The sequence below is a fragment of the Oryx dammah genome, unplaced genomic scaffold (assembly GCF_014754425.2).
Source record: "Oryx dammah isolate SB20612 unplaced genomic scaffold, SCBI_Odam_1.1 HiC_scaffold_27, whole genome shotgun sequence".
Lineage (NCBI taxonomy): Eukaryota > Metazoa > Chordata > Mammalia > Artiodactyla > Bovidae > Oryx > Oryx dammah.
In genome coordinates, this window is record NW_024070211.1 from 44,070,492 (window position 1) to 44,094,419 (window position 23,928).

The 23,928-nt window shown below is 36.8% G+C and overlaps 1 protein-coding gene across 2 annotated transcripts in view; it reads left to right on the top strand.

Annotated features, from left to right (window-relative positions):
• RAPH1 (Ras association (RalGDS/AF-6) and pleckstrin homology domains 1) overlaps positions 1 to 23,928 on the top strand; it is a 62,143-nt gene that overhangs the window by 9,079 nt on the left and 29,136 nt on the right. The window contains exons 4-7 of one of the 2 annotated variants that reach the window (XM_040228732.1): positions 7,633 to 7,713; positions 13,162 to 13,236; positions 22,275 to 22,352; positions 22,796 to 22,955. In XM_040228732.1, the coding sequence (XP_040084666.1) occupies positions 7,633 to 7,713; positions 13,162 to 13,236; positions 22,275 to 22,352; positions 22,796 to 22,955 (394 nt within the window). The remainder of the gene's footprint in view (positions 1 to 7,632; positions 7,714 to 13,161; positions 13,237 to 22,274; positions 22,353 to 22,795; positions 22,956 to 23,928) is intronic. The other variant, XM_040228733.1, reaches the window with a different exon arrangement.

Genomic DNA, 23,928 nt, shown 5'->3' on the forward strand with positions numbered 1-23,928 from the left:
CCTGATTGGTGATTGCATATGGACTAGGAAGACTGAGTGAACTCTAGAAGCCTATGAAAAGACACTATGCTTGATCATGGTGTGCAGTGTGTGACTCTTATAAGTGAGCATGAACATATGCCTCCAGCAGCTCTGGAATCTACACACACTGGCTGTCAGAATGCACGGCTGCTTCCTGTGGAGTGTGAAGTTTCCCTAGCCAGGGTGATGCCTGTGCTTATTCTCATGACCTCTTTCTCTTACAGTGGTGGGTCCATAAAGGCCCCTGATGGGTTGTGTAAGTCCCTTCTGAAGACAGCAGTGTTGCATGCTGGCACATTGTCTTTCTGCAGAACTAAGTGAGCCTGGTGCCAAGCTGCAGTCTCTTGGTCCTATGATTGAGTATCAGTGTGAACCTGAGACCACTGCTGGTGGCAGAAAAAATCTGGGAGTTAACTGCTTTCTTAAATATGCTTTCAGCCAATCCTGCTTTTAGTCCCACCTTCACTTCTGCTGCTTCGCTTTGAGGTTACAAAATGTAAATTGGGGTGCTTCTCTGCTTTTCTCCAGTTTTGGCTTAGCATTCAGCTTTCCTTGGGCATGCTGAGTTGTGTACACTCAACCAGATGCTTCTAGCTTCCAGATTTTTGCCATGTCTTCTCATGAGTTTGTCTTTAACACAACAGCAACAACAATCCTTTTTCTTTGTTTTAGCAGGATTTGTGGAGGGAGTAGAACTGCCTCATTGGCCATTCACAGTCTGCTCCTGCCTGTAGTCTCTTAGCCGTGGAGTGCCCCAGGGTGCAGGCATCAGACTGCCCTTCTCTCTGTCTACTCCTTTGGTGATCTTACACACTGACAACTCCCCAGTTTTAATCCCCATCTCATTTATTTAAGGTACACTAACCCCCCTTACATCCTAATCCCTGTATAAAAATGGTTCTCAACTAGAACCTAGTTTGTCCCCCAGGAGACACTCAGAAATGTCTGGAGACACTTTTGGTCATCAGTGATAGAAGGGTGGTACTGATGTCCAGTAAACAGAGGCCAGGGATTCTGCTAAAATCCTACAATAGGACAGCCCCCACAACAAAATTATCTGACCCAAAATACCATCAAGGTTGAGAAGCCATGTTCAAAAGTCAGTTAGCATCTATCACTCATTGTCAGCAATATGGCAGTAACACCGGGTTGTGCAAAGCTGTCTGTTGACAGTTTCTGATAAAGATCAAGAAAGGACCGGCATTAAATCATCTGTAGATTCAAGGGAATACAGGTTTCTTTAGCCAGTGTCTCTCCCTGAACTCCCGGCTCATGCATCCTCTTTCTAATCTATTTGGTCATCTATTTGACACCTCTATTTGGTCATCTGAAAAGTAACTCAGATTTAACTGGTCTAAAACTGAAGTCCTGATCTTTTCTCCCAAACTTATTCCTCCCACAGTCTTCTCCATCTCAGTTAATGGCTATTATGTCCTTCCAGTTTATCAGCAAAATGCTTGGAGTCTTTATCTCTTTTATTCCCCATCCTCCTTCCAATCCAGCAGCCAATTTTGTTGCCCTAACTTCAGAATATATCCAGACTTGATCACTTCCCACCACCTTCACTGCCATCAAGCCAACATTGTCTTGAGACACACAACTAGTCTTCTGTGTTCACCATTCCTTTAATAGTCTGTTATCCGCATGGCAGCCCTGAGTGGTTCTATTAAAGGTAAGTCAGATCTTGCGCCTCCTGTTTTCAAACCCCAAGGCTTTGTATCTTACGTGTTTTCAAATCCAAATCCTTGGAGGGCCTTACCAGATCGGCTTTCTGTGGCTTGCCCCTACATTCCTTTCTTCCCTCCCTCTCTTGCTCTGTCAGTTCTTTGCCAGTAGTCAGAGCCTGCTTCAGAGCCCTTTTACCTGCCACTCCCCACCCCCCGCCTGGATACGCTTCCTCAGGACAGTACCCCTTTACTGCCTTCAGGAGTTTGCTCACATGTCACTTTTCCAGTGAGGCCTTCTGTGATCACCCTGTTTTAAATGAATTCTTCTTCCTCCATCCTGTGAGTACTTACTTACCTCCCTTTTCTTAAAAATTTTTTTATTTATTTATGGCTGCATGGGGTCTTCGTTGCTGTGCTCGTCTGTTCTCTAGTTGGAGCAAGCAGGGGCTACGCTTTGTTGTGGTGTGTGGACTTCTCGTTGTGGTGACTCAGAGCACAGGCTCTAGGCACGGGGCTCAGGAGTTGTGGAGGGCTTAACTGCCCCACAGTGTGTGGGATCTTCCCAGACCAGGGACCGAATCTGTGTTCCCTGCCTTGGCAGGTGGATTTCCAGCCATTGGACCCCCAAGGAAGCCTGTTATCTCCCTTTTCTGCTTTATTTTTCTGTTTATCACCATTTAGAATACTATATATTTGACTTTGTTTTACTCTAAAAATGTTGCTTGTCTGTCTTTTGCACTTGAATGTAAGCTCCATGAGGAGAGGAATTTTCAATGATTCCTAATGTATCTTTAGCACCTAGAACATTATTTGGCTCAAAAGAGAAGCAATCACATTTTTGAACAAGCATTTAAATATATGCATGTGTTCAATCCATCATTGTCTAGAAGTTCTGTACTCTAAAATTATCAGCAGTTTTCTTTCAAGATGGTCAGACAGAGTGCTTCAGGTGAAGTAGCATATGAAAATCTGACAGTGAAACTTTTTTTTAGACACCTCTAAGTTCTTCAGAGGCAGTAATTATACCTGTTCTAAAGAAACCTAGGACAGAATAGTTACTCTCACTGAAGTTTAGTGACGCTAATACCAGTTAGAAAAATCAATTTGAGATTGGTACTATTGCATCTTGGGGATGTGGGTATTCAAACCGCCCATCTGAAAACAAAGTAATTTTATAGCTTTTCTTTCTACCTCCTTGCTCTCTGAAGCCAACAGGGCTAGGCATAGTATAATTTCACACCAGGAAGAGGAAGTCTTTTTCTCTTGCCTTTCTCTTTCTTGACTTTTGTTGAAATACTGTGCTTTCAGGCACTTCACATATGTTATTTCATTTAAGCCTCCAACTATCCCTTTGGTAGGGGCATTATTCCAAAGAGGGGATTAAGTAGGTCAAATAACTGGGAAGTCTGTTTTTGAATTCCAAAACTATAACATTTGCCTCCCAGCTTTTATCAGTTTCTTAGAAATAAAGTGAAGCTGATCATCAAAAATGATTATTTCCTGAATGTTTGATTTAGCATAAAAATATGTTTATGGATAAACATTAAAGTGAATTACAGAATAATTTTAGTATTCTTATGAAATCCATTGCTGTTTTTAAATTTAGAATTCATTGTAGCTGAAGTAAATTCTAATAAAGACTCTATAGCAACGTGAAATAAATGTTACAGTTGACTTACTGGTACTTTTATTCACATTAAAAGATAAAGCAATACTTTTTAATAAGACAGCAGTTTGCAAATTTAAATAGTAATTGCATGTTATAAGTTTTATATAAAGTAGAGTTTACTGATAAAAGGTTAGTGCTATAATATACCTATATATTTATTTTCTGGTGGGATTTAAACTAACAATTCCTCTGAATTTGGAATCTTATACACAAAAATATATTTTTAAAATGACAGTGCTTTTAGAAACATTTACTGAAGCTTATGGTAGGTTCAAAAAGTTTTGCTGAATCCTTAAGAATATTTGATGATGTATTGTAAATATTTTGATAGGAAAAATTCCTAAATATTTGAGCTACTAAAGCTTTTCAATGTTGTGGGTTTTTTTTCCCCTCATGTGTATAGAGTTTTTTTTTTAATGAAATCTCTGTGGATATACCAGTATGTTAATAACGTGATATGCAACATAGCATATGATGGCTTCAGTGTAATTCCTTTACTTCTTTCACTTTCCAGAACTATTTCAAGAATAAATGTGTGCAGAAATCTTGAGATATTGGAAAGAAAACAGCAGTTGTGTTTGTTGTAATAACAGGTGGCATTGGCATAGAGGTCCCAAGTTATTCTCAGAAAGCAACGTTTTGCTCTGAGATAATAACTAGATGGGAGCTCAGGGCTTTCTGAAATTTTAAGAGGCCTGTGTATCTGAAAGATTGGAGTTACTATTTATTACAACTACGTTTCTCCTAAAATTCTAATGGCTATGTTGCTGCATCTCACTGAAATTTATCCACATGTACCAACTTGGTGTTTTAATTCTAGATTTCACTGGCCTAGGAAGGTAATAGAGGGATATGTACAAACACCACCCAGTCAACACTGGCATATATGCCCTGATCCTTGTTTTGTGGATTTCTTAGATACCTGAAAGCGAAAAAGCATTCTTATTTGGTTTTAAGTCTGTTTTGTTTTGTGTTGGGAGAGCTGGTAAAGAACCTTGTACTGGCTATATAATGGCCAGTTAAATATCTAGGAGAGGAATAAAGAGAAGAGGAGGGGAAATAGAAAATAATATCAGCTACTGTGTTATTGCTTATTCTTTGCTGGGCATGGTGCTTTACATGTCTTAACACTGAGTTTGTACAGAGCCTTGAGAATAGGTACCATTCCCTGGTGGCTCAGAGGTTAAAGCATCTGCCTGCAATGCAGGAGACTTGGGTTCAATCCCTGGGTCAGGAAGATCCCCTGGAGAAGGAAATGGCAACCCACTCCAGTATTCTTTCCTGGAGAATCCCATGGACGGAGGAGCCTGGTGGGCTACAATCCACGGGGTCGCAAAGAGTCGGAAACGACTGAGAGACTTTCACTTGACTGAGAGACTTTCACTTGACTGAGAGACTTTCACTTTCTTTCACTTTCACCACTATTTTACAATGAAAGAAACTAAAGCAGAAAGTGACTAGGTAACTTTCCCAAGGATTTGAACCCAGGCAGTCTGGTTGTAGAGCTCCTACAGCATTAGCATTACCTTGCTACTTCATCATAAAATTGAAGGAGAATCTATACAAGGCTAGACCAGCCAGTGCGTCTTAGATCCAAGCCTAGAGACAGAACTACATGGGCAGTAGAGAAAAGGCAAAGAGATTTATGTAGTAACATCCCCATCTGGTGGTGTTTTAGTATATTCCTGAATATGTTGTTAAAATTTTAACAACCATAAACTAGCTGTAATCTAAATGAATTGAGGTTTACATAAAATTCAAATGATGGCTGGTGGTTTCCCATTCTTCTTCTAATAATAGTGTTATTATTACTCCTTTAATTTTTATAGTAACATTTGGAGATAAATGCTGTCTTTACACCATTTCACACATGAGCAAACAGGTTAAATAATAAGCCCAGAGTCATATTGCCAGGAAATTACTGAGCTGGGGCTTGAACCCAGGCACTCTGGCCACCCCATAAGGGTCTGGATTTGTAACCGTCATGCTATATTTATTTTTAATATTTGTGAAGAGCACATAACCTCAGTACAAGATGGATGTAAATCTGTTTTATTGAAACATTAATATGTGTTCACAAACTTCCAGTTGTTATTTGAAGTGTTAGCTACCAAAAGAAAATGTTGTATTTTGTAACCATGACTCTGATAGAAGGTCATTCATTTCTTGATTTTGGCTCATATTTCAGATCACTGCTTTTCTATACATCCTCCTCAACAAGATTCTGGCTCATAAATGGTACACGTTATAGGTTCAGTTCAAGAAAGTAGTGATTCATAACTTACTTTGCAGAGATTTGTGGAGTTTTTGAGAGATTGATAGAGAACATGATAGCTTTGTAACAAATGAAACTTTTTGAAACTGAGACGGTGTAGAGCAAACTTTATGTGAGTTGACCTTCACATTCACATATGTGTTTTAAACACAGATTTTAGATTTATGAAAGTAGTGATAAAGAAAAAGTAAAAACTAGGGACTTCCCTGGTGGTTCAGTGGTTAAGATTTCACCTTCCAGTGCAAGGGGTACAAGTTCGATCCCTGCTCGGGCAGCTAAGATATGCCTCCTAGTCAAAAAAAAAAAAAAAAAGGCAAACAAATGTAAAACAAGCAATATTGTAACAAATTCAATAAAGATTTAAAAATTGGTCCACATTGTCTTTGATACTTCCCATGTGCATATTCATTTTTGGTAAGGATGTGTTGAATTTCAATAACTAATAATGTTCCATCATACTGTTTAACATGGCACGTAACCATCTCTTGTTGAACACCTTAGATAATCATTTTTTTTTAAGTTGCCAGTAAGCATTTGGAAATATGATGGGAGCTTGTGAGACTGAGCCTAGTGAGAATAGATTTATTTTTTAACTTTTAATTTTGAGATAATGTCAAACTTAGAAAAATATGAAAAAATAGTATAAAGAACTCATGAAACTCTTACTCATGTTCAGTAATTTAACATTTTGCCACATTTACTGTATTATTTTATATATATATATATTTTTCCCCCTGAACCAGTTAAGAGTTGGTTGCATTTTCATGCCCTTTTAGCTGTTAATACTTAAAGTACTCATTTCCTAAGAATGAGGATATTGGCAATATAGATTTGATAGGCCTCCCATTGATGTGGTGACTGACACAGTGGTATAGAATATGTTGAGTGAGAAAATGTAGAGAGAGGAAAGCAAAATCAGTCTTAGTCTGGCCAAGCCTGTGGCATGAAAGCCAAGAAGAAATAGCTATTCATACATTCCATAAATGCTGGAGTACCTGGGCTGTAAAGGATAAAACTGTGAACATAATACACAGTGTCTTTATGAGATTATAATTTATTGTATGGAGAGAGGGATGTCAGAACAGACACCCAAAGCAGTTTTAGTACAGTAAGGCAAGTACTATGAGAGGAAAGACAGAAACATTGGTTAAAAGGTCATTGATGACTTAGAATGAATTACAGGACGCATTACAACTCAAAGGATGAAGACTTTGGGGAAGAAAAGTGGATGCGAGATTGCAGGGAATTATAAGTGCAAGAGGTACACTGCAGCTGAATTCAGAAAACTTGGCAGTAAAAAGTAGAAAATAATAATTTAACAAGAGGAGGGTACCCAAAAGAATATTTTTCTGTCCTTCCCACCCCCAATAAGCTGGACCAGTTGAGTGTCAGAGACTGGGATATTAGAGGGGGAATGAGTGGGATCTAGGACATGGTGTAGCTTTGGAGGGGAGAAGCAGGTATTAACTCATGGAACTGGAGAGAAGGATGAGAATATGGACATAGCTGTAGGATACCTTTTAGAGATGAAGATTGTCACGATAGATTGGTGTGGTTTCCTTAGTAATGGAGGGAAGTGAGGGCATATGAAGAGGTGAAAGAGTGAAACCAGGAACTTGAAGAACTTGGAAACTACTTAGAACAAGCTTAGAGGGAATGATAGAGGAGAGAAGAGAGCGAGTACTGCCAAACAGCAGTTAAGGCCCATTTGAAGTTCAGAAGTAGGAATTGGTACTGGACAAGGTATTTCTGGGTAGTTCTGCCATAGCGCTCTAGTGTCCAGAAGAAGAGTGAGGTTACCTTTAAATTGTAAAGGGTTAGAATCATCAGGTTCTTACCTTTTCTATTTTTGCACAATACAATGCGGTGCATGCAACTTTTCATTACTATTTTGTTTCAACAGTTCATTTCAGTGATCTTTTCTCTTCCTGCATGGTAATGAGAACTGCCCTTTTCCACCTCCTTTACCTATCATTTTCTTCCTTCCTGCATTTTCACAGCATGCTATTTCTCTGAGATGTCCCAGCAAGCAGGCCAAGCGTCATATTGACTTCACAGAAGAACAGGCTGAACTGACACCTGTAAGTTCTGTAATCATGTCCATTGGGACTACTGAAGTATCAGTGAAGAGGAATGCATTCTTTAGAACTCCTGATGGTTAAACCTTGTCATATATCTCAATTTTTTGAATAAAAATTAAACCAGGCTTAAAAAATACATGAGCAGAAACATGAACAACCATATGATACAGTACCATTGAATATTAATACTCATGGTAAGATTATGTTGGTGATAGCGTATCTGGTATAGAGAAATTTTGTATTGGAACCTGAACCACATACTTTCTGTTTTGTTCTTAAGCTAAGGGCTTCTGTAAATTTCTCAAGATATTACTAAATTTAACTGTTCTTTAGAATGGGGATATCAAGCGTATGACTTCTGCACCAGTACTTAACTGAAACCTAATTTCTTTAAAAATGTTTCCTTTGGTCATTGATTAACGAACCTGGATGCTTAGAGCTGTGCTGTTCCATGTGGTGACCACTAGCCAGATGAAGCTATTGAATGCTCCAAATGTTAATCCAAATGGAGATGCACTATAAAGATAAAAATACATGCTGGGCTTCAAAGACTTAGTACAAGAAAATAAATAAAAGATGCTGATATTTCACCATTTTCTTTTTACTCTTTTAAAAAATGTGGTTACTAGAAAATTTTATATTTGTAGCTCGTATTGTTTTTCCATTAGACAGTGCTGTTTTCAGGGTCATCTATGAAGCATTGGAAAAAAAAAAAATTCCACCCCCCCCCCCGCGCCCCCGCTCTAGTTGAATAAGATTCCCTCTGACCTCTCCTCTCCCCTCTTCCTCCCTCTCTTCCTGTCCTTTAAAAATACTGGTAGTAACCCAGTGAGCTGATTTCACAAGTCACTACTGGGTTATATCCTGCTTAGTGAAAAACTTTCTCCAACCTTACCTCTGGCCTGTCCCCTAAGCTCCAAAGTACCAGCCACACTTGCTAATCATATCTGCATTGTCGTCTCTTCCACTCAGGCAGCAGTGCCCAGTGCTTTCAGCCCCAGTACCCGTATCTTCTAACAAATAATTTATAACATTATCTTTACTATCCCAAATGAAATTCATAAATAATATAACTTACCTACACCCCCCCCCCATTATAGTGATTTTAATGCCCTATCACCTAGTATGAGGGAGAAATAGCCAAAAGTAATTTATGATATTTTAATCTATATATTTTCATTTTTAAGTGGTTGGCCATTTAAAAACTGTATTAAAAGACACGATGAAAAAATAGTCAAATCCTACACCTACTTACAATTAAGAACCTTGGATTTAAGAAAAGGGAGATCAGAAGTCATTTTTACAGGAAAAAGAAAGAAATATGAGTGGACCCAGAATTAAAACATACTGTGACACATAATAACAGACAAAACACACACCTCTATATAGTAACTAATAAAAGCGCAATAACCTTAAATGAAGTAGGAATAATGTGCTGATATAATTTATATATTACCAAAGAAAAGAAAATGAAGAAGTGCAAAATTCTTGCAAATTTAATGACTCTTATTTGTAACTATAGTGACAAAATTATTCTCTGCCTTGTAGCATGGGGTTAGGTAGTAATAAAATGATTTTTACATTTGACTTTTTACATTATAGATTCTCATTGTGCTGTATTTTAAGTAACTCTGAAAGACAAGCAATTGAAATATTTTAACACAATCTGTGTTAATGAAGCTCAGTGACATTTCAGCCTTTCGTTTCTTTTCATTATTAGTATTTAATTCTTAATTCTGTTAAAAGCAGTTTCAAAACTCTTATCATTTACTTGCATGTGACAGAGCGCACACTGATGCTACCAGTTTTGGTATTGGCAAAATTTTTTTATACTTCAAGCTGATTTTCCATTTGTGAAATGATTTCCCAATGTAATGAGTAATTCTTGGTAAATGTTGAACAGAATTAAGTGCAGGCTTCCCTCAATTTCTGGTAAGTAAATAGCATTCCTGGAATAGTCATTGAATATCAGAATTACACAGAAATACTCTGTGCTTATATGTAAAATGGAGTTATTGAGTTTGAAACTCAGATTGTTATAAACAGAAATTCCCAGCTGTATGATTTTCCATATAAGGACATTACAAAGTCATGTGTGACATGGGACTTTGGTTGTTAATTCTGTGGCATTGTTCCATGCTTGCAGGGCATCTAGTATTTGTGACTTCCCTCCTCATAAATACCAGTAATGCCCCTTCCTCCTCACTGTGACAGCCCAGAGTATTCCCAGCTTCCCCTGAAATGCCTCCCAGAGGGAAGCACCACCAGCACTGAGAGCCACTGGTACCTCCGTTTGCTCTGTCTGTGCCCTCCGCTGCCCTTGGAGCTGCCTCCTGCTCATCCTGCAGGACTTGAGACTTGAGGCCTTTTCAGAAGTACTTTGCGAAACCTCTGATTTGGTTTAGACACTGCCTCTGCCTCTTACTACCACTTACACACTGCAGTGTCGTCGTCAGTTTCCTCCCTATTAGATGCTAAGCTCAGTGAGAGCAGGTAATGCCTGTCTTGGGTACCTTTGTATCTCCTGTGTCTGGCATGGTTCCAGGCTCAACATTGAATACATAATTGAGTAAATGAAAAATGGAGAGAATAAAAGACAGAAAGAAAATGGGCTAATAAAGAAAATGGGCTATTTTTAATGAATTAAAAACAGGCTGCAGACTTTGCGTTAGTGGGGAATGAAAGAAAAGGTAAGAAGGCCCTACATGCAGCTGTGTGCATTTTTGTTACCAGCAACACGTACCAAGACAGAGACTAATCAGTGATGTGCCCAAAGCACTGTGTCTTTCCCTTCTCTCAGTCCTCCAACTGAACACCGCTCTCCTCATCCCTCTCACATCCTTCTCCAGTAACCAGAACTCCCTCCACCCCCACCTCCATTCTGAGGAATTCTACAGCCATGTGTGACTGGCACCAGTAGGGGAAGATAGATAAAGGAAGGCATTTATTGACCGAAGGCATTTGCTGCTTCTGGTTTCTATATTTTTGTTTTTTTCAGCTACAATCCCTGTAGTTAGAGGGAACATGGAGCCCTAACCTCCCTCTCTGCTAGCAGTTAAGTAGTACATGCCTGTCCCAAACACGTGATTCATGATCTTGTTCATCTATGCTCACAGTGAGCTTTATGAGAGTAGGTGTCTTGCTTGGGGGTCACCAATCATGATTCTCTCCTTTTGTTTTTTTTTTAAACGTTCAGTATTTAAACCTTATTTTTGAGGAATGTCATTTTTGCACAATATTATTATGCACAATAAATATTATTTTATTTAAACCTTCAGTATTTTAAAATCAGTAACTTCTACTTCAGGGTCTCTAAACAAATACAGTTAGATAAAATCTGATTAGATAATTTTGGGGATTTTTTTTTTAGTACTTGAAGTCTTGAGGTGATTTGAGTTTGAAGATGGAGTAAATTTTATAAGACATTTTTTAAAGTTTAAATTTGAATTTAATGTCTAGAGTTTTATTTATTTTGGGCTTCCCTGATGGCTCAGCCAGTAAAGTGTCTACCTACAATATAGAAGACCTGGGTTCGATCCCTGGGTGGGGAAGATCCCCTGGAGAAGGAAATGGCAACCCACTTCAGTATGCTTGCCTGGGAAATTCCATGGACAGAGGAGCCTGACAGGCTACAGTCCATGGGCTTGCAAAGAATCAGACATGACTGAGCAACTCATACCCACACAGAACTGTATTTACCAAAGAATAATTGGTTTTGATGGCCTCAAGCAAATTTTTTTTAAAATTTGAAAAATAATTATCTGAATAGATATATTCTACTCATTTTGGGCATCTCTGAGAAAGTAATTTTTGTGAGTAAGATAAATAAGACTAGGCTTTCAATAAATTATTTTCTACATGTTTTACATAATGATATAATAATATGTCTTTGTCCCTATATGAGAATAACAAAAAATGAATAGGAAAAGGGCAATGAAAGTTACAGTTGGTCTTTTTAGTTGTCCTTCTCAATATTCTTCCTGGTCTTAGCTAATTGCTAACCTCAAATTAAATTCAGTTTGCAGAAATTTTGCTTATCTACTGTTTTTCTAATAGACAAGTCAACTAATATTTACCTTCAGGAGATTATACCATCTAGGTAATTGAAGGCTTAGAGATGATTTTCTTTGTGCTTGTTTGACCTTGTTAGTGCTGATATTGATGAATATATTCAATTTTTGTTTTAAACCTTGGGGTGTTTGGTTTGGTTCTGGCTGTTTTTTTACCACCTAGGTGTGGGTGAAAGGGCAGGTATGCTTGTAAGGCTCATCTTGAACTAAAAAAAAAACAACCCACAGGCAATGACATACAATATAGCAAACCAACTATACTATAGGTACAAGTAAAAGTTAAGTTAATGTTATTTTTTGTAATAGTATTTTAATTTTGAAGTAGTGTATTGTATTATCTGTGACAGTGAGCTTTATGAGAGTAGGTGCTGCTTTAGTATTTTTCTCTCCAAAAATTTGTGTCTCAAGAATAACTTGACAATAATTTGATATATACTTAGATTTATAAAGTATAATATTGTGAAATATTTTCTATAATTCCACAAGCTGTGCCATGCATTGTTTTAAATGATGGTTAATAACCACATAACATTAAAAAATACTTAGAATTATTTAGGGATAAGCAAGTCTGAATTACACATATATTAAAAAAGCTGCAATTTATACTATGTGAGTTCAATAAATATGATTGCAATACTGAAACAATTTTAAAGGAGAAAAGGACACTTAGGGACTGTTATTCACAAATCATTTTTATGAAAATATATAAATTAATTTAACCAATTTAAGGTGCAACACTTCATAATATTTTGTTTATGTCATTCGTTTACAAGTCCTTTACTTGGGCAGTGCAGTACTATTAGTATGTAATAAGTGAATTCATAAAATTTTACTGAAAACATTATACCATTAGGCAAAATATTTATGAACATTTTTCCTCTTGGTGTAGCTATCACTGATCGGAAGTAATTGCAGAAGTTTTAAAACTGAGGTGGTTTTTTTTTTTCCTCCTCTCTCAGGCTACACTATTTAAAGCTGTATAGGTCTTGTATAGGCTTTAACAAGAGGAAGAAATATGGTTAGCCGTTGGGCTTTGACACCTGCTTCTTTGTGCTGCATGAACAGCACTCGAAAGCACAGCCCTGGGAGACAAGCTGCTCCATGATCTTTGCAGGGTGTGATCCCTTTTCCCAGAGTGAGGGACCATCAGGAGCGGGCTAGAGCGTGACTCTTGGCACGGGTGGGTCTCTCCCTTCCCTTCTTCTTTTTTTTTTTTCTGTTTTTAAATTTAGATACATTTCACTGAGTTTAGGTGAAATATGAAATTAATGGTAGAGAATCATTCTTACTTTGTCTACTTTATATTTTAAACTCATGAAACCTCCACTGACTTCTATTGCCTTTTTTTGTTTTGTTTTTCTCTCTTTTCCTGCACAAGCACTCCTATCTGGACAGGGAAACCTCCCTTCTTCTGAGAAACATTGCAGGAAAACCTTCTCATTTGCTGACCAAGGTGATACTTCTTCCACCTGCATGTAAATATTTATTGCCTTGTAGGTAGAATGTAATTTCTGTTTTTGATTGTGCTCTCAGATTACTGAGGTTGTGTTTTCTTGTTTCTGCACCCTTGTTCTGAATAGAGGTATTTTTTCCTTTTATTGAAGGTAATTATTTATCGACCTTAATGACTATCAGAAAATATAGAGAGTAGAAAATATTTGCAGTAGTTTTTCACTAGTTTTTAACTTTTATAAATACCTGACAATCTTCCTAAGTAGGTTGCACTTTTCTAGTTTAACATTGTATTTCATTTTAAAGTCTAAAAATCATTGCTTGATTTTAGCTTTTACTACTAATGGTCATGCATGCTGTGAGTTTCTTTAGCAAACTTTGTTTTCTAATTTTTGTTTATATTATCAATGCCTCATTTAATTATTTATTTATATAAACATAATCTTTACATTAGTTTAATCAAATTGGAAGAGCAGGCTGCAATTTAAATTTCTCAGTTCTCTGTCCTCAGAATGGTTTGAATTAGTCTAGCTGGATTTTCATTGGGCTGGTATTTTACAATTTAAAATCATTTAACCATTATTATCATCAACTCAGGAAACACAGGATAGGGGGCGTTGAATAGCTTTCTGCCTCTTTACAAATCATGTTTTTATTTTGTTACTTAAATGTTAAATTCAAGCATGTCTGAGTTATAGATAGTTTCTGAAGAATATACAAATTATGGCTAATTTCACTAAATTTTTATTATTGTATCTGAAATTTTCTTTAAAAAAATTATCTCTTTGTAAACTTGAGAAAGAAAATGGTAAAGCTAAAATTAAAATCTCCCTGAGTGTCCACTTAAAGAGAAGACCCAAGAATCAGCAATAAGAACTTTCTTTTGTTTGAGTTTCTCTCCTAGAAGGAGATCTAGGAATAGGGTAGAAGCACCTTAAAGGTGAGGTAAGTTTAGAAACCTAAGCACGTGATAGCCGTGTACTTTATAACCATAGCAAAGTCCACTCTCTCCGTGGAATTCACTCTCAGAGCCTCATTTAGGATCTCTCTAGATCAGACTTCTCTCCCTGAGAGGTTGCTGTCACACATCTCCTGGAGGATGCCTAGCACCTCCGATTCTTTGAGTCTTCAGCTTCCTTACCCACACTGTCCCTGAGGCCTCATAGTTTATATCTGTTGTCTTCTTTTGACAGCTCTATTTCTGTGCAGGATGTTTCCACTCTCCTAGTTGCCCAGGTTCAAGCCATCTCATGCTTTTCTTCTCACCTACTGTCTCAAAGCTCTAATAAGCTTGTCAGAATCGTCAGGATTGACTGAATTCATCCATCCATTTTATTCCCATTGCCACTACCCTAAAACAGCCTCATATTTTTTAGTAGAGCCAGTCTTCTTGTCTATTTTTGCCTGTCACACCTCCAGTACATTTTGTACACTGCTCTCAGATGAAGTGTAGCATTTTACCATTTCCATTGTCTGGTTTTCAACATATATTTGTTGAGTCTTGTGCTATGTTAGGTGCTGGGATATAATACTGTATAAAGTGGACATTTTCCCTGCCCTCAGTCTTTAGGAATATAGATAAAAAGAACATTTACATGCAGCATGTAAACAAATTCTAATCATGTTAAGTACTATGAAGGAAACAAGTGAGTAATAGGGAATACAAGGGGGAAGATTAGCGCTACATTTCCTTTAGATGGTAAGGTCATCAAAGGCCCTTCTAAGGGGGTGACATTTAATTTAAAGCTTGAAGGATGAAAAGCAGCCAGCTTGAGGGTGAAGGGAAATGTTCCAAGTGGAGAGGTCCATGAGAAAAGAGCCTGTCATGTTTGAGGAGCTGAAGAAAGACTGTGTTGCTGGAGCCACAGTAGTTGAATGAAGTATCTTGAGTTGTGTTTGGAGAGGTAGACAGGAATCATTAATTCAAGGCATGCTGGTGAGTGTGTATTTTTTTTCCCCCTAAATGCTGTGAGAAACTATTGAAGAGAGTAACTTCATCCATTCAACAAATGCAAAATAGTTGTTTGCAAGTTTGGGAAAAATGCAGTCACTTCTCATCTGCTTCCGCCTGAGAGCTGTTGCCACCCACTGTACCCACAGTAGAGCCATCTGTGTTCCAAGCCGAGTATTCGAGTGGTGGTATCCCTGCTGTATGTAGCCAGCATCTGACTCTAGCTGCCTCTATGTCCTGCCCTACTTATATACAGTTACACATTTGTCATTTGAAAATAACTCGGTAGCGCAGAACCTGAACATTTAGGGTGGAGTGGGGAATGGAGTCAAGAATGAAGTGTCAGAAGTTCCTAGATAACCAGAGCCACAGGGCCCTCTCTTTGTCAGTGCCCTCTGCACCATAGCACATGGCTGTTTTGAAGCTAAGTTGAGCTTATACTTCTTTGATACCACTTGTGTGGCTGTCTGATTCCCCAAAAAGCATGGTGTCCCAGTTACTGACTCACCTCTGATCTGCACTTTTCCAAACTAGGACTTTATAACACTTGATAGTTGAACACAGTAAAATGAACACAGGAACACTGCTTAGGGCCTGGAATGCAAAAGGAATGCTTATTGCTTGTTTGTTTCCATCATCAATCCAATTGTCATTATACTACTGCTAATGAAATAACTACCCCGTATATATACAGTTCTGAGGGGCTTCCCTGGGGGCTCAGTGGTAAAGAATCTGCCTGGAATGCAGGAGACGTGGGTTCTATCCCTGCTTTGGAAAGATCCCCTGAAGGAGACACACTCCAGTATCCTTACCTGGGAAATCCCAAGGACAGACGAGCCTGGCTGGCTACAGTCCGTGGGGCTGCAAAAGTGTCAGACATGACTTGAGTGACTAAACAACGTACAGTTCTGAGCAGGGAGCCTCTGCAAAAGCAATGCTGACCTGTTTCTTCTAGGAGCGGCATTACTGCCGGCGCAGAATGTTTCATAAATGGGAGCAGTAGGCAAAGGACCCATTGCTGACCTGATGCCCATAAGTCTCTGGGTGCCATCCAGAAGACTGACCTTCTGATACAGTAACACATCTTTGTCCCTCTTTATTCCCTTAGCCTGCTTTATTTATTTATTTTTCATAGAACTTACACTGACTGACTTATCCCATGGCTCTCTCTTTCTTGTCTCATGTTAAATGTTAAATGTAAAATGAGATTAGGAACTCTATATTCTCTGCATTCAAGCCCAGACCTGCATAGTCTGGACAAACATCTCTCATAAAAGAATGGTCCTCTAGTGACCGTCAAGGTTTCAAGGACTGCTGTACTTGTTAACCACCATTTCTTCAGAGAAGTTGTAAAACTGCTTGTATATTACTGAAAGTGTTTTATCTTTGATAAGCAGTTTTTATTTACTGTTATCCCCCCAAAGTTTATGCTAAAATCTTTACAGACAGATGGGATGTGACATAATGGGAAGAACAGGTAGTTGTTCACTTCATAACAGCCTGTATGATCTTTGAAAGATAATTCTTTCTGGGCCTAAGTCAGTACAATGGACATAATAATAATAATAATAATGTTAGTCCTGCATTGTTATTAAATGAGGCACATGCCTTATAGTACATGGCAAGTAGGTGTTTGATTAATATTAGTTCTTTTCTTAGTTGAGAATGTATTTCATGATTTCTTCAGGGGGAAGTAAATTAAGTGGTTACTATGATTATTTTGGTTCTAAGCAGTGTGATAGAACATTTCATGGGCAGTAAATTGTTCATCACCCCAAGTTTTCTTTGAATCATTTTAAGTTACATAACTGTATTACTATTGTAATCTGTGAAATAAACTTGATCTCAAAAAAAAAAGCTCACTTATTTTCAGCCCCTTAATTTCAATCCCATTTATTCTGAACCCAAAATCATTTCATAGTTGAAGGAATTCAAAGCCAGTTCTTTGCAACTTTAACTTTCTATAAGTATTCTAATTTTTACTCTAAGAAAATGCTGTAACATTTTGTAACCACAGCATTGGCTTTCATTTAATCATAAGATCTTCACTGAGTTTTTGTCCTTTATGTAAATTTGAGAAGGCTTGGCATTTGATGGTTATTGATAGCCACACAGGAGTTTTTCAGGTGGAAAATAGGTTGTCTCTTGCCCTTTTAGGGAAGGGGTAAGACAGAAAGTTAAGTTGTTACATGTGTGAGATATCTTTTACTTTCATTTAGGATGGTTGTGAGACAGTGTGAACAAAGGGATAGTCCAAAGATAAGGGGCAGAAAACTTAAGACCTGATTTTGCCAACTTTAACAAACGGAAGAGAATATGAGATGAACAAAGCTTTGTTCTTTGTATTAAACTTGGCCTGCAGACACTGAACACAGCTTTGTATTGCCTAAAGAAACTATTAGATGTCTTCTAAGTATATAATCTATAAATAACACATCAGCAAAGATTTATTGATCTTTGCTGTATCACATGACACTCTGATCTTAAAACAGTATCTTTCTTTTTTTGGTTGTTACAGTTAAAAGTTATGATTCTAGATTAAATATAGTAGATAAAAACCATACTTTCGGAGGGAGGGAGGGAGTGAGTGAAGTCGCTCAGTCATGTCCGACTCTTTGCGACCCCATGGACTGTAGCCTACCAGGCTCCTCTGTCCATGGGATTTTCCAGGCAATAGTACTGGAGTGGATTGCCATTTCCTTCTCCAGGGGATCTTCCCAACCCAGGGATTGAACCCAGGTCTCCTGCATTGTAGACAGACGCTTTACCATCTGAGCCATCAGGGAAGTCCCCAGACTTTCTGAGGAAGAGCTTATTGTCCATGGGAAGTATAAAGTACTATGAATCTTGCAATTTGATAAAATATTTTTATTTCATTTTGCTCCAGTGACATTCAAATTCTAAAAGAGGCTTATTGCAGAGATTAATTATCCTTGCTAATGAACTGGAGAAGAGTAAACTAAAATTTGCCTACACTGAAGTTGAGCATGGGCGTGCATGCTCAGTTGAGTCCCTGTGGGCTCAGCTGCATCCGACTTTGTGACCCCGTGGACTGGAGCTCGTCAGGCTCCTCTGTTCTTGTGATTTCCCAGGCAAGATTATTGGAGTGGGTTGCCGTTTCCTAGTCCGGGATATCTTCCTGACCCCAGTGACTGAACCCACGGCTCCCAAATCCCCTGCATAGGCAGGCAGATTCACAGCTCTTAAATTTGAGGCAGCTGTAACACGGACCAGTTTATATAGTTATTAAGAGTAGTATTTTGAGCAACTGGAAGAATAGCTGAATTTGGATGTTAAAATAGCCCCACCTGGCTGTTCTACATAAAAATGGTTTCTTAGTGATGGCTAGGGAATCTAATTGGTTTAATGTATGTTAATTGGTTGTTCCTCTTGTTTCTGTAATCTTTTCTTCCTATGTGTCAACTTTTTAGCCTTTGGAGCAGAAACTGATCTGGGAGTTGAAACTAATCTTATAATTGAATGACTTTTTATGTCAGTGCTTCAAAAGATAGCATTGATTGTATTCTATTGTATTTGGTAAATAATAGTATACTACAATGGAAGTATGAAAATGCTGCTTTGGTATTTATAACCAGTATCAGAATGTTATATTAAAATTTTTATATTCCCTTTTTGAAAAGACTTTTTTAAGAGCAGTTTCAGGTTCACAATAAAATTAAGAAGGTACAGCGATTTCCCATATACTACTTGCCCTCACACGTGCATATCAACATCCCTCACCAGAGTGGTACGTTTACTGCAGTTGATGAGCAAGTATAGGTAACATTATTATCACCCACAGTCCATGGTTTACATTAGGGTTCACTCTTGGTGTGTATTCTGTGGGTTTGGACAAATGTATAATGACATATAGCTATCATTATAGTATCATACAGAGTAGTTTCACTCTCACAGAAATACTCTGTATTCCACTTATTCACGTCCCCCCCCCACCTCCCGCCCCAACCTCTGACAACGATTATTCTTTTTACTGCCTCCATAGTTTTACTTTTTCAGGATGTTGTATAGTTGGAATCACATAGTATGTAGCTTTTTCAGATTGGCTTCTGTCAGTTAGTAATACACATTAAAGTTTCCTCCATGTGTTTTATGGCTTGATAAATCTTTTTTTTTTTTTTTGCTTTTGTGAGTTAGTTTGTCAGTTGTGTCTGACTCTTTGCGACCCTGTGGACTGTAGCCATCCAGGCTCCTCAGTCCATGGAATTCTCCAGGCAAGAATACTGGAATGGGTTGCCATTCCCTTCTTCAGGGGTTCTTCCCTACCCAGGGATTGAACCTGGGTCTCCTGCATTCTTTCTCTTTTTTTTTTTAAGCATTGAATAATAATATTCCATGGTCTAGATGTTGCACAGTTTATCCATTTGCCCACTGAAGGATATCTTGGTTGCTACCAAGTTTTGGTATTATAAGAAAAGTTGCTAATAAGCATCAGTGTGTAGGTTTTTGGGTGGAGGTAAACTTCTCAGCTCACTTGGTAGATACTAAGGAACTTGATTACTGGATGGTGTTGTAAGAGCATGTTTAGTTTCATAAGAAACTACCATAGTATCTTCTAAAGTGGCTGTACGATTTTGCATTCCTCAGGGAAAAATGAAAGTTCCTGCTGTTCCACAACCTGACCAGAGTTTGGTGTTTCCAGTATTTTTGCAGTCTAAGATGATACATGCGTAGTGGTATATTGTTGTTTTAATTTGCAGTTCTCTAATGGTATATATGAGCAGCTTTTCACAGGCTATTTGCCATCTGTGTAATCTTTGGTTTAAAAAGATTTCATCAAATCTTGTTTTGATGAAAACCTTCTGTTCAGGTTTTTTGCCCAGTTTTCAAATTGAGTTGTTCATTATCTTATTGAGTTTTAAGAGTTCTTTTATGTTTTGGATGTTAGTTCTTTTATCAGATATGTCTGATAAATATTTTACTAATATTTTCTCCTAGTCTATGGCTTGTCATTCTCTTTATATTCTTTTTCTTAAAAATATTTTTTTACTTTGAAGACATCTTTTTTCTTTTTTTTTTTTAAATTTTACAGGCTAGTTTTAATATAAAAGAATTTGGCCTTGTAGAAGTTCATGTTTATATTCCAGGTACACAAAGCATTGATTCTATCAGTTCTTCCTCATCAGACTTTGAGATTTAAATTTGCTTTTCAGAAATATGAAGTGAAAGTTGAAATTATGCTTTGGAAAATTTCTTTGTAGCAGCTATTCATACCAATATAAGGATGTGGCAAATGAACCATGAAGAAACATACAATCATTATTCCCTTGAGAAAACACTCATAAAACTTCTGCTTTACTCTTTTCCAAAATATGGTCAAATAACTGATTTCATAAAAACCACTGGGAAATGCTCATACTTAAAATTCCTTTATTGAGTAGTGCTCTACTCATCTGAAACACACACAGAATTTGGTAATTTAATAAAGATTTTGTTTCTCCAAGACACAGAATTCTAGAAACTGAGAATTTTAATGACAGTATTCTAGTTTTCTCATTTTATAACCTTCTTTAAAAAGAAGAAATATATATCTTAAAATATACAGTCAACATATTTTATAATTCTGTAGTTTATTTGCATAAAGGAGGGAAATAGGATGATTTAATCTTTAATCAAAGGAGTATATATACCTAAGAATCTAAGAATCCAGTCTTACTCCTCTCTCGTTAAAATGCACTTCTTTGTTCTCTGTCTAATTGGGTTTGCAGATAGTATTTCCTGACCTTGGTTATTATGTTAATTCACTGACTGCTTTCATTGAAATGGATCAGATTTCTGACAAACAAGCCCACTGTCTTCTTCTCTGTTCTGCAGAGTAGTAAATACTAAGCTTGAAATGAGGGAGACAGCCTAGAGTATGAAATGAGAAGAGAAGCAGATCAAAAATAAGAAAGCCAACAGAATTTAAGAGAACAGGGAATAATCTGTTAAATGAATTGAGTTACCTTGTTTTTTTGCCCTGAAAACTTCAGTTTTTTAATGAAGAATAACACATGGGTTGTGATTATTAATCACAATCTAGAGCAGATAAAGTCTAGTTGATGTAAATAGGTTTCTCTCTTCTTTTTTAAAGTCATGTTAAGTAAAGGAATATATAATATGGTATTTTATATTTTCTTAGATATTTTAGATATTTTCTAGAGCAACCAAGAGCTTAGAATTAAAAAGTACTTCTTTATTATAAGCAAAGGTTTACTTTCATGAGTTTCTTTCAACTGGAGATTAATGCTGCAATGTACTATGGCCTCTTGCTGGAAAGTACAAGTAAGTACAAGGTATTACAGTACTGTATGTTATTCTAGGAGAAAATAGGCAAATGTTTTATTTAAGTATAGTTTTATTTTATTGCTATTCATTTAAATTTATGAAGCAGAAATTACTATAAGTTAAATATTTGGAAAATTACATTTAGTATTTTAAATAGTGTGAATTAAAAACCAAATTGAATTTAGTGACATGAGACACTGATTATATTGTGTGATTGTTCCAAAGCAGCCGCCTCTGTTCATATTTATGTATTAATGAGAACATACCTATATTTTTATTATGATTGTTTTTATATGGTTGCAGAGAGATGAATTGATGCTGGGTTGTTGTTTTTTTTCCCTGTTTTTATGATGATGATATGTTTTCAGTACAACAGGACAAAATGTTGATATGCAAAAGATTGCCCATACTTTCGAGGGGGGGTATAAATTCAGAGTCACTGGCAGGCCCACAGATAGCCTCGTTTTCCCTATCTTGAAACCTGAAATTTGTCTGTTTCAGATTGACAGTCAAGAATAAAATTGTTGGATTAAATTAAAATTAAATTAATTTACCACAGCCCTAGAATATGAAAATGTAGTCTTAATATAAGAAATCTTCAAGTGTGCATCTTAAAAAAATTTTTTTAATAATATGTCTGCTCTCTTTGTGAACCTGGTTATTTCTAAAATGTGCTCTATATTAAGTGTGTGAAGTTATATTCTTACTGAAATTCAGTGTTAACAACCTTCTTAAGGATAAAAAGACTTCTCAGAAAATTCTTGTTATTTTATTAGTTTATCTGAAGTGCTTTGTGTCCACAGGAAGAACAGGCAGCAAAATTGAAAGCTGAGAAGATCAGAGTTGCCCTAGAGAAAATTAAAGAGGCACAAGTGAAAAAGGTGATATTTGGGCTTTTTCTTGGTTTGGGATTTTTATCCATTTTATGGGTTTATAAAGAATTGCCTTGTTTATATAATATAACTGTAAGATGCAGCAAGCTATAGCAGGGTATTTCTTTCTAGATACATTTCCATATGTATTTTTTGGTGAATAAAATACATTATAAAAGAAATAACTTTTCTGGTTCTAAATTCTAAAAGAGTAAAACAAAATAGCTTTATTATAATCTTATATGTTATTTTAATTTTTAAAAAAGCATTAAATTTGTTTAGTTATTGGATACTTAATTTTAGAATATTCTTCTTGCATAATAAAGTCATTATTTGTGTTTTAACTTATATTTAGCTAAGGACGTTGTTCAGAATATTATTCAATATTGGAAGAAGTTTTTAGAATGCCTGTTTTTCAGTTTGTATTTAATTTTCCTTTTTCCTCTTAACAGCTGGTGATTAGAGTCCACATGTCTGATGATAGTTCTAAAACAATGATGGTGGATGAGAGGCAGACAGTGAGACAAGTGCTGGATAACCTGATGGACAAATCCCACTGCGGTTATAGTTTAGACTGGTCTCTGGTGGAAACCATCTCTGAGTTACAGATGGGTTAGTAATATCATTGCTATAATTATTTTTAAAATTTCTGTGTAATTTCAACTGTTTTCATGTTGATAAAAGCAACTAGAGACATTTTAATATTTTTTCCTATAGTATAACCCTGGCTTTTTTGCATTTATCTTTCCCCCATTCTTCCCCCATATATTTTGAGATTTCTTTGAGTACAGTATCATTTCCAGTTCATTTTAGATTTTCTTATGACCAAAACAAAGTTGTTCTTTTTTTAAGATAACAAAATATTTTTTCCCTTCAGATATTATTAAGAACTGCATATATTAGACACATTACTAAAAGCCATCACATTTATTCACATTTGTACTGAAGCCTTGATAACAACATTTGACTTTCAGGGGGAACATAAAGCACATCTTATTTTTAGCTAGATATACTAAGTCTTAGTTTCCTATGTTTTGTAGTTTGTTATGGAGTTTTTTAACTTTGAAAATTCCTCATTTTTTTGATACCATCTTTGACTTTTTTAAAAATTAATTTGTTTACTTTAATTAGAGGCTAATTTACGATATTGTAGTGGTTTTTGCTATTCACATGAATCAGCCATGGATGTACATGTGTTCCCCATCATGAACCCCTCCTTCCACCTCTCTCCCCATCCCATCCCTCTGGGTCATCCCAGTGTACCAGCCCGGAGCACCCTGTCTCATGCATCGAACCTGGACTGGCGATCTATTTCACTTATGATAATATACATGTTTCAATGCTATTCTTTCAAATCATCCCACCCTCGCCTTCTCCCACAGAGTCCAAAAGTCTGTTCTTTACATCTGTGTCTCTTTTGCTGTCCTGCATATAGGGTCATCATTATCATCTTTCTAAATTCCATATATATGTGTTAATATACTGTATTGGTGTTTTTCTTTCTGACTTACTTTACTCTGTATAATAGGGTCCAGTTGCATCCACCTCATTAGAACTGATTCAGATGCATTCTTTTTAATAGCTG